We start from the raw sequence: 11,717 nt of genomic DNA on the forward strand, positions 1-11,717 counted from the left end.
ATGTCTCACTATATCGTCAATTTATTTCTTTCTCCAAAAAATTGTATTCAAAACATGCTTGGATGCACATTATGGCTATTCAAAGGATATCGATTTAGAAGTCTTACAAATTCATTTGAAAATGTCCTTTTGTTGACCAGTAACGAGTAAAAATAATGATGTAGTTGTAAAAATATTTATTCTGCAAAAAAAAAAAAAAACAAAACAATTAAGCGGATATATTCGGCGGAGAGTACACTAAACTGCATTAGATGTTACTACATACAATACTCACAGCTTGGCGTGTTCCGACCGGGTACTTGTTTACAATCGTATCCAAAACAGATTTAATAGTCCCAAAACTGAGGTATTTCGTCCTGATCAAGAAACTGTTAGCTTCATTGTAATGCTTGTCTAATTATTTAGAATTGTATTTTTTAGCCATTACAATTAAGATTATCTATAAATTCAAAACATGACCTTCTTCACATGTTCGCTATTTGGATTTGTTTCCCAGGTAATCAGCCTATAGAAGACAATAAGGGTAAAATCGATGATCAAGATAAGATAGGCGAAGAAAACGAGGAAGACAAACAGCCCAAATATAAGAAACAAAAGAAGAAACAAAAAATGAAGAAAACGAAACGTGACCCGTATGAGGAATATCATCTTTATGTGGATAAAAACTTGCAGTCTATATCAGATGAAGAGACAAGGTTTTGGAAAAAAATCATTCGAAAATATCTGAAACCGTTAGAAGAGGACGCCGACAAGAAAAAGAAAGTTGAAGAAGATCTTATTGACCTTCGGAATAGGGTTTCTTTGTTTGTATATCTACTAAATGCTATTTTGGTAACAATAATGTTCGGTCTTACTCAAGTAAATGCGTTTGCAGATACTCTATCATTTCAGTTTAAATGCTTTGACGGTAAAGATGTTCAGGTTGTTCCGATAGCAATGCTTTTCTCTGCTGTGTTTGGACTCCTACTATTGATCCAGTTTATAGGAATGTTGTATCATAGGTTCTCAACACTTATTCATATATTAGCCAGCACCAATATCTTCGAAACCGCTGAAAGTCGTGAATCAAAACTTGATGATCAGTTTGTCGAGTTATTGATATCACCAGAAGAGCCAAAGCCTGTACCACCTCAATCAAATCTGGTATCCGACAAAAACCGGAAACAGTTGGATAAGAACAGAACGATAATGGCGGACAAACAAAAAAGTTTTGTTCATTTAAATGATGTTGTACGAGCAAACACAGTAAGGATGACAATGCTACAAGGGACACTTTACAAAAAGCACAACGATATTGCTAATAAAATTCTTTTGAAATGGCAAGCACTCGCTAAATTACGCAAAGTTGCACCCGGTGGCAAGCTGGCACATTTTGGTGACGTAGTTGATTTTGCCAAACATCAAAATCAACATGAAAGAAAGAAAAGCCTTGATTTATCCGACGAAGATGTTAAAAGAGCTGGAATTAGATCAACAACACCCGGTACAAGAAATAGCGACACCAGAGTTGAACATATTCACGAGAATTCATCGTCTGACGACAAATCATCTCCTGAAGATAGCAATGTTTAGTTTTGTTTATTTAGGATTTCTGGTCGTTTTGCATATCAATGATTGTTTGCTATTCTAGTTCAAATTCCGACAGGTATTTCGTTATCTGCCAAACGTTAGTGCCTTATAAGACAAAATAAGTAGTAGTAGCTCAGAAATAACACTGAAATACCCCATATTTGTCCACTGTGATACTATTTAACAGCACTTTTATCCCCATAGCAATAATATATACACATTAAAGTAGTAAATATATGAATTTGTTCTTCTTACAATACGATCTCGGTAGAGATAATTGCGTATATAAATATTTAGATTTAAAGAAGGCAATGGTCAAAATATTCTGCAAAATGAATGATTACAGTCTCAATAAAAAATATTGCTCTTTAATTACATCATAGGCAAACCCTTTCCAATCAGCAACACAATAGTCGCAGATCTCGTTATCCCTATATTGTCTCACAAACCTTACAATATTCATTTTCTAAATTATGAGAAATATATTTGATTTTCAACTGTAGGGGGAAACAAATAACCAGTAAATCTGTTTCTAGATTTTCCCTATTCAAATCAGTTTTATTATTCTTTTGAAATTCATATTACAAATTCCATTAACCTCCACCCCTTCCCCCACCCCCTTTTTCCACCTCCAAGAAATCTCTGGCATCTTGTGCAATCACTATCTTGACATGTGTTTCATTCATTCATTCACTCTTTCAATTGCCGTGAAAGGAATATATTGTATCTCATTAATGATATCTGAATGTATAAACATATTAAAGTTAAGTGTTTTTGTAATTTTGATTTATATTCAATACGATTGTTATAGATGTTTATTCAAGAAACATTCATTGTTCTTTTAAAGTGCGCAAGGATTGATTTTTCTATTATAGATTGGTTTGTAACATAGAAGCTTTCGTAGTTCTTCATTATTTAATGTTTTTAGGAATCATATAAGTATCTAGTGTACAAAACGGTAATACAGATTTTGTTTTATTCATTTTGATATTATGGTAGTTTGAGAGATCAACGATCACAATTTGAAAGGTCACAGTTAAATGGAACTTGCCGTCATACATGCTGAACACACACATGCACACACATATCACTATAATCCTTTATATGTATGTGATATTGTAGAAAATAAAACAACTGAAAACACATTAAATCAGAGCGTTCACGGTGAGTGCTTTAGTTTAAGGGCTCTTTCGATAGTTTCTGAACGCTCCAATTGACATCTTAGCGAAGTGAACTACAACAGCAACGCACTTTCATTTTCGATAGAATTAAGGTTAATTACAAAACTACTCACCTGATAAAATGTATGCCGAAGTCAAAAGGAATAGTCAATAGAAAAGTTTGTACAACGAATGGCAATATCAGGGTAAAAATAGGAAAGCTAGAAACCACCGCAATGGTCCTGACTTCGTACACGCATTTCAAAATATACGGTGGGTATTATTGCGTGCAAACCTCCTGTTTCCACTACGCTTCGTAATTTTTGGTATATTTCAGCACACATATATGCACAATAAACTTGCTACCAGTCCATAATTGATAAAATCAGTACAGCAGATATGAACAATTAATGAGAGTGAAAATAAAAATAACTAGTCTGATTTTCATTGTCTGGGGTTTGTCCCTTGATTACGTTATTTTTATTTCTGCTAGATTTAATGTTCGTCTCAAGGTTTGGGTCAACTGAAATAGGTGACGGCTGCACTTCGACCTTTGTAATTTCTTGTGCATCGACATTATTACGATGTTCTGCTTTTTTTTGTCTTCATTTTCGAACCTTCCTTGATACCTTCGTATTCAATGAACGCTGTCCTAGCATACTTTTATGCATTTAGCACTTAATCTAAATTTCTTTTTATTCTTTTTTATGAGTCTTCTTCCTATCCCTCTTTAGTTATCTTTATATTTATAATTATCAGAGATTTTATTTGTTCGATGTTCTGATGTTATTCATATACCGATTGAATTTCAAAATGTTACATGTACAATTTTGATGAAGAGGGAATGAAGTGCCAAATCGAAAGGTGAAGGAGCGTTAAAGGGTCTCATTGACTTAAAATCCAACTGAAAATTAACCATAAAAATGAAGGATTTAATTTTGAATTTGGAGACACTTCTATGACGTCATTACAATGAAGTAATGCCACAACACATTATTTTCGTTAATAATTATATATTCTTCTGTTTTATGATCAATTTCTTATTACAACAATTGTGAAAGTTTAGGCAATAGTCTTTTGAGTTTTCCTTTTAAAATGCTTGAATTCACAAAAAGGTAAGGTATGCTGACCCTTTAGCTGGATCCTTTAATCTCAGTTTCCACTATATAGATGATGTATTATTTTTAAACAATCCTAATTATCCTCTGTGGAATACTTCAACAAAAACCATATTGAAAAATGATATATCCACTTAAAGAACGCTAATGAGGTGGGTTTTTGGAATTCGTTATGCTCCTTCATGATCATTTTTGTGTGATGTCTTGTTTTTGTCTTTCAGTTTTTTTCATTTACAATTGCAAATATCCGGAAGAAAATGCACCAGTTCCGTCTTGAATACACCAATACGATTACATTCCCAACTGATGCATCTGCACATAGAAATACAGACATACACAACAAAGAACATAAAGTAAATAATATGAGCATATGAGCAAATCAAACTCCACTAAAAACTGGGAGTATTGACCAGGTGCACCGGTCGGGTAAGCGTCCTCTGCATTTCTAGAAACACCCGACGAGTTGCTCATAAAAGGTCAAGCCCGGGGTAGTCGAAAGAGGAAAGGAACACTATGACACGTTGAACAAATCAGTTTTCATGGCGCCGATGGAAACACTGTAACGGTCCACAAGTTCATGATGACGACCATAAAGACTTCTTTAGTGATGACTTCAGTCTTGTAGCAACATAACTCTGCTCCAGAAGCCTATTTGTTAGAATTCTAGCGCAATAAAAAAAGTCTGCGTATTTTCGGCAAGCTCTGGCATAACGTATGAGTTAAATGAATGATATTGCAACATATTAAAGGAAAGTGGACAATTCTGAATGAAAAGTCATCACGTTTGTCATAAAGTTTGGTCAATAGTTTTCCTGTACCGTCGATTTCTAAGTGTAGGTCAAGGTATGAAACTGACTTCACAGTGTCTGTAGTATCCTTTATCTCAAGTTCTTTGGGGTAGATGCGATGTTTCAAATCCCTAAAATTAGGATTGTTTAAATATAATACGTCATCTATATAGTGGAAACTGAGATTAAAGGATCCAGCTAAAGGGTCAGCATACCTTACCTTACTCTTAGAGATCAATTCAAAAGAAAAAAAAACACACTCATGATCAAATATACGACAAATGCAATGACTTCTTATTCCATATTGCCAAGTTTCCTTTCATCTGTAGTAACACCCTTTCAATACCTGCGTAGTACATGCTAGTCATATTTTATGCAAGAGCTTGTACCATACTAGACTTCCGACAATTAAGCTTCTTAAAAAAGGGTACATTGTTTGTAATGTTGATATATTGATAAAGTAATCACTACACAGGTGTTATAATCGTCGTCATGAACTCTCATATTGTTAAGGTGTATTCATCTGCACCATAACACCCGAATTCTACACCATGACATAGTTTTTGTTTCCTTTTCATACCTCAGCGGGTGTTTCTTGAAAAGCAGGACCGCATACCCTGCCGGTGCAGCTAAGTCCGTGTTATTATTAATAGTAATCCTGTCTTATTTTAACCATTAAAGATTCTAATGATTGATAGTGATATGTAGGCTCCCTTTGTGTCTCTCCATTGGAATGAGTGTATGAAAAAAAATGATTTTCAAGTTATTTTTGAATTCATTTGTGTCCATGTAGTTTTTGATGCACATATTTCCGCACCGTTCCTATACATGCTATACAAAACCTTTTATATATTTTTGAACATTATATATAAGCTGGGCATCATATATAGATGTGCCTGAAGGAAAAAAGTTATCATCTGGGGACTGCAAAGGGAGAAAACTGAACTTAAAGATTACACATTCAACTGCTTTTAAAGTGGCGATGTATTATTTTTATGAACTTCCTCACAGTATTTCTAGTTGAATTTTTAGTTGGTTTATGTTTTTTTTCTATTTTTATTTATGTTGTTTTATTTGTTTCTGTGTCTGTATCATGGCCTTTTTCTTACTTTAACATTAAAAAAATATTCTCCAGGTTGCAGTGGTTGGTCCATGTGGAGTAATTGTTTTTGAATTGTGTCTTCTTAGTCGTATATGTATCCATGTATTATGTTCCTTGTACCAAGCTTTAGACACAGACCATTTTAGTACTGAAAGGGGGCTTGGTTTGTAATGTAAAAATAAAGGTTATTTCAGAGACTGCAGGGGTTAAACCATGAAGAGTGAGGTGAAGTTTCACACAACATTCAAGTTTGATATAGATTTCAATTTTGAATTCAATTAGATGATCGAGACAGGAAAGGAACTTGACCAAAATCATCCATGTTCCTTTTTGGCCCTTTATTTCGCAATAAGCACAACCCTCCCGCAATTAATCAATCCAAGCCTTTCTTTTGAGAGGGGGTATGCCACCTTATAGTACAATTTATAAGAACCCCTAAAACTATGATATTTTGACCCAGGATATATTAACCTCGGGGTCAAGATATCATATTGTAACATACCCTTATGGTAGTCAGAAATTATTCTAAATTTCAGTACATTTTTTAAGTCCAAGTTACCAAAACGTTAGGATTCTCTGCCATTTTTGTGGAACACACTCTTTCCCTGTGGAATTTGGAAAGGATTTTATTATATTTTTTAGCTTTTATTTATCTTTGTCAGCCCTTTTTTGTAAACATTTGGACTTGGACATTTAAAAATAAGGTATTTCTCAGTTTGTACGGCATGTTTATGCATTTAAGGATTATGCTTACTTAAAATAAGTTTCGGGCTACCCGTAGCTCTTATGGAACTGCCACACGTACTGTACTTTTAGAGAAAACATGTTCGACTGATACTTGGAAGTTGTCACTTTCATTCGTGGCGTTCATGGAAACGCCGGAAGTTTACATCATATCTTAGCTTTGGCAGATTTTTGGCATACAAAAGATTATTATCGAGTCTCCCTTAGACCATTTGGCATTAAAGAATTTATTTAGGTATTCATTTTATTCATATTGAAGCATTCTATTAACTACGTTCTACGGATCTTTTTTTTATGCGTAGGCGTTCATGTACATTCCAATTAAATGACGTTATACGATTCAGGCATAATCAATGACTCATCCTTGTTTTATGTTTTTGTGCCGGAAAATCTGAAATATAAGTCTGTATTTTTATTAAAAGTGGTATCTTGGCCGATTGGCAACTTAATGTAAGGTTTTGATAAAGTTATTAGCCAAAGTTAGGGGCAGCCGGCCGAGTAAGGTTCTGCCGGCAATTCCTGAACCTATATAAGGCGGGAAGCACTGCAAGATGGCATATCGCATCAGTCTCACGAGCTGAGAACATTTCGAACAGACCCCCCCCCCCAAAAAAAAAAAAAAAAAAACAAACGGAAAAAAAAGAGCTCACTACCAGTTCCAATTGGTACATAACATAAAGTTTCCAAGTGTGCAGAACCATTTTTGAAATAAAGATAAAGTAAAACTCTTTTCACGAAAATAATACCGGAGAAGAATCTTATTTTTGAATGACCCCTTCACCAGAGATAATAATGGCCGATATTTGCTTTCCGTTTTGACCACACAAAGTTCTATTTAAAATAAGAATGAGACCTTTCGATTAGCTGAAGTCTAAACTATTTTTGTAATTGAATAACGAATTGATGCGATGTCCCACCACACTGACGACCTGCCTTATATAAAAGAGAAGCTACATATAATTTAGAGAACATCATCCGACATCCGACATCGTATTTTTTTGGTTGATTGTTATGCATTGATTAGTTGTTAAACTGTAGGTTATGATGAACTTATGAATACAAATTATTTTTACAACGATATGCTTCATTATTGAATTCCCGTCTGCTTGAAGCCAGTCGAAGAAGACCAGACCCACTCGCCCGTCTATTACACACTGGTGGGATTTTCATATATTTTAAAAGTCCAATGATGCGATCTCACAGCCTGGACAGAGGCAACTTTTATATTAACGGACCTTTAGTGTGGTGGAAACTTTGTTTATATACGTAAGTTATATTTATTTTAGGAGTTAACAAGTAGTTACGGTCAGAGTAAAGAAGTTATACCAGTTGTCCGAAAAGTAAAATGGCAGAGTCATCAGACAGAGATATAGTTTTCCGACGAAACCAAGAAGATCGTGAAGTGATATAGCAAAATGATTATGAAAACGAAACTTTAGAAGATGAAAGACAATTCTTACATGACAGAGGTGACGGAGACGTCCGGGAAAATGGTCCACAAAGACGGAACAGAGAGGTACAGGGAGATGCAATTACTGTGATGTCCTACAAACTGTCGGTTAAACCAGAGATTTTTGACCACGAGAAACCGTTAGCGTTGGGGATGGCATTAAAGGGACCAGCAAGAACTTTCTACATAAGCCTATCAGGTACAGACAGACAGACGTACGATGCCTTGTCCAAAGACTAGCCCAGAGATTCGGCAGTACAAGACAGAGAAGCCGATGGTTGTCCAGACTTGAGAGTAGGAAAAGAGTACCAGGATAGTCAGTTGCCGTACTAGCACACGATTTAAGACAGATAGCACCGAGAGCCTATACAGACCTAGACGGCAAAGCACAAGAAGTGTTGGCCCTGAACCAGCTCTATAAGAGCGTATCACCACAGGTTAAATACCAATGTACCAACCAGGGGTGTGAGACAGTCACAGACGCTGTTGAAGTTATAGAGCGGTATGAGGCGATAGTTGGCGACAGTACAGAAAAGAAAAAGTCTAGTGTTAGGAAGGTGACAGAAACAAATTGCCCTGAACAGAGCCACAAGAATCATAGCGAAGATAATCAGATGGCAGAGGCATTGGACAGGCTTACAAGATCGGTTGACCGCATAGATGAAAGAAACGGTCAGACAAATAGAGGGTATGGTAGACCAAATTTTTATAGCAGAAATTTCAGAAAACCGCTAGCATGTCAGACAGACCACCTTGTAAAAAAACTTTGCAGCGTTCTCCTAGTGCAAAGAAGAGTTCAGAGCTCAACAACAGAGCCAGCACAAGCAAGATACACAACAGAAGAGTAACAACTCCAGAATTACACCTTCAATGCAGAACCAGGGAAACTTCAGATCTCAATGACTCGATAGGCCGGGAGACAGTGGGCAAATTACGGTCAGAATATTTGAGAATAGGACAATTGGGAAATATTCTGGGGAATTTACGACAATGGACTTTATACCAGAGGATATATTAAAACTTTACCACTAGATGTTTTATTTGATAATGGTTCCACCTCCACTTTATTGGATTACAAAGTTTACAAGAAGTGAACAGAAACTTCGAATTTATAGATTGAATTAGAAAATGCAGAGTACAAAGTTTATGATGTTAATGGAAAAAAGCTAAGATTGCACGGAATTTTACCATACGAACTCCTTTTAGGGAGCACCTCATACAAGGTTACGTTTTTAGTATGTAGCATAGACATTGATGTCATTTTTGGCCAAGACTTTCTCATTGAAAATGTTACCAAAATTGACTACAGGAAACAAACACTGATGAAGATGAAATACAATGCTGGTTTGGTGGACAGGCCAATGTGAGATGTAGGGTCGTCTCGAAAGAAACAATAACCATTCCGGAGAAAAGTAGAATGTTTATACCAGTAACTGTTCAAAACAAGGAATATCTTGGTACATGGGGACTGAATGATGCAGGTAAGAACGCGAAACCAGATTATTATCTGACAAGAGTAATTGTTGATCCACATGATAAAGACGTCAAAATACAGTTAGTCAACTTGGGAAACACACCAGTCACAGTCCATGCAAAGAGAAACTTAGGTATCTGCGAAACATAATTCGAGCAAGACCAATCAACAATAGCCCACTGCTATAGAATTCGACAAAGCGATGATCTTCCCACTGAAACAGTAATAGAGTACCTTCAAGATCCATATGATAGGAGCAGAGAACACCTCCATGATGCAGAGAAACCGAAAGTAGCAACACTTCTCACACAATTCCAAGCCGTTTTCTCAAAGTCAACTGACGATCTGGGTAGAACAGACCGGGTACAACATCCTATCAATACAGGTACAGCAGCTCCTATAAGACAGCCACCTAGGAGACTACCACTAGGAAAACAAGAGATCGAAAGGGAAGAGATAGCCAAACTTCTGAACATGGGAGTAATAGATCCTTCTACCAGCCCATGGTCCTCAGTAGTACTGGTTGCAAAGAAAGATGGATCCACTCGTTTCTGTGTAGACTACAGAGCACTGAACAATGTCATAACTCATGATGCCTATCCACTACCAAGAGTAGACGAATGCCTAGACCCCTTGAATGGTTCTGAATGGTACAGCTGCCAGGGATTTTTCCAGATTGGCCTTGATCCGAGAGACAGAGAAAAACAGCTTTCTCTACCAGCCAAGGGCTCTATCAATTGACGGTAACAACGTTTGGCCTAGCCACGAGTCCTTTGGCATACGAACGTCCTATGGAAGACGTCTTGCGAGGTTTACAATGGTCCGAATGCCTACTTTACATGGATGACATCATTGCCTCGGCTCATAATGTTGATCAGGAACTTATCAGACTCGAGCATGTTTTTACCAGACTCCGAGAAGCCAACCTTAAGCTGAAACCATCTAAGTGTGTCCTTTTTCGGGAAGCTGTTAAGTTTTTGGGACATGAAATGGTCAACTCCCAAGAATTTCAAGGAGGTAAAGAGCTTTCCAGGACTATGTGGGTACTACAGAAGACATGTCAAGGGATTTGCCGACATCGCAAGGCTTGCAAGGGAAAAAAGCTAGTGTGGACCAGTGAATGCAATCAAGCTTTTGAATTCCTTAAGCAAGCAATGAAAAGTCCACAAGTGCTCACGTACCCACAGAATAGACAAGAATTCATCCTCGATACGGATGCCAGTAATGTAGCAGCCGCGGTAGTTCTAACCCACGAAATTGACGGAAAAGAGCGGGTCATAGCATACATGAGCAAGACCCTTAACAAACACGAAGAATCCTACTGCACAACGAGGAAAGAACTTTTAGCAGTTGTGATGGCTCTGAAGACCTTCCACTATTATTTTTATGGTCAGAAAATACACTTGAGAACAGATAATGCTGCAGTAAGCTGGTTGAAGAACCTTAAAAATCCTTCTGGTCAAATAGCAAGGAGGCTGCAGGTTTTGGGCAGCTACAACGTGACAGTATCTCACAGAAGTGGAAAGAAGCACAGCAATGCTGATGCCCTTAGTCGAGCGCCCTGCAAGATTTGCAAGAGGTATGAGAAACATGATGAAGACACTAATAAAGATGGAGAGAAAATGGTCAACCTTGACGAACACCTTGGTGGAACTGAAAATCCATGTTCCTTGAACGATGGAGGTCATAACGGAGATCAAAGTACTGAAGATGAGAGGGTCGTATCCAAGCAGCTTTCCGAGGAACATCAATCGGAAACCTTTACTTAATGTACAACGAGGGATATAACGAGAAGTCAGCAACCAGAAGTCAGGAACAGTCAACTTTTAGTAGGATGGGAACCGTCACTGATAAGACAAGAATAACTAACAGATGTGAGCATATCACCACTTTTTGTTGCAAAAGAAAACGGGGAATCTAGACCTGACTGGAGTATGATATCACCGAAGGGCGCTGCATTGAAGACCTTATGGCACAGTGAGAAAGATTGGAAATACGAGATGGAATGCTCTATAGGAGATGGGAACTTGATGGAGGGAAAAGCTCAAAGCTCCAGCTCATCGTTCCAACAAACAAAAGACAAGATGTACTGAAGCTTTGCCATGACATACCAACGTCTGGTCACATAGGTGTTGAACAAACGCTAGCAAGAATCAAAGACAACTTTTATTGGTCAAAAGAAAAGAAAAGAACGAAAGAATCTGTTCAAGAATTCTGCAGAAGATGTGATCGCTGTTTTGCAGGTAAACCAAAGAACGAAAGAATAGTAGCCCCTCTTGCCCAGTACATAGTCGGAGAGCCCATGGAAAGAG

General features: G+C 37.1%; 1 protein-coding gene across 2 annotated transcripts in view; it reads left to right on the forward strand.

Moving 5' to 3' along the window:
- Positions 1–2,719, forward strand: part of LOC148600209 (chitin synthase chs-2-like) — a 31,945-nt gene extending 29,226 nt beyond the window's left edge. For both annotated transcript variants that reach the window (XM_088557384.1, XM_088557383.1), the window contains exon 17: positions 497–2,719. In XM_088557384.1, the coding sequence (XP_088413510.1) occupies positions 497–1,572 (1,076 nt within the window). In that variant the 3' untranslated portion in view covers positions 1,573–2,719. The remainder of the gene's footprint in view (positions 1–496) is intronic.
- Positions 2,720–11,717: the final 8,998 nt, after the last annotated feature.

This window comes from Perna viridis, chromosome 13, assembly GCF_037379345.1.
Source record: "Perna viridis isolate PV_CMFRI_1.1 ecotype Kerala chromosome 13, ASM3737934v1, whole genome shotgun sequence".
Taxonomy (NCBI): domain Eukaryota; kingdom Metazoa; phylum Mollusca; class Bivalvia; order Mytilida; family Mytilidae; genus Perna; species Perna viridis.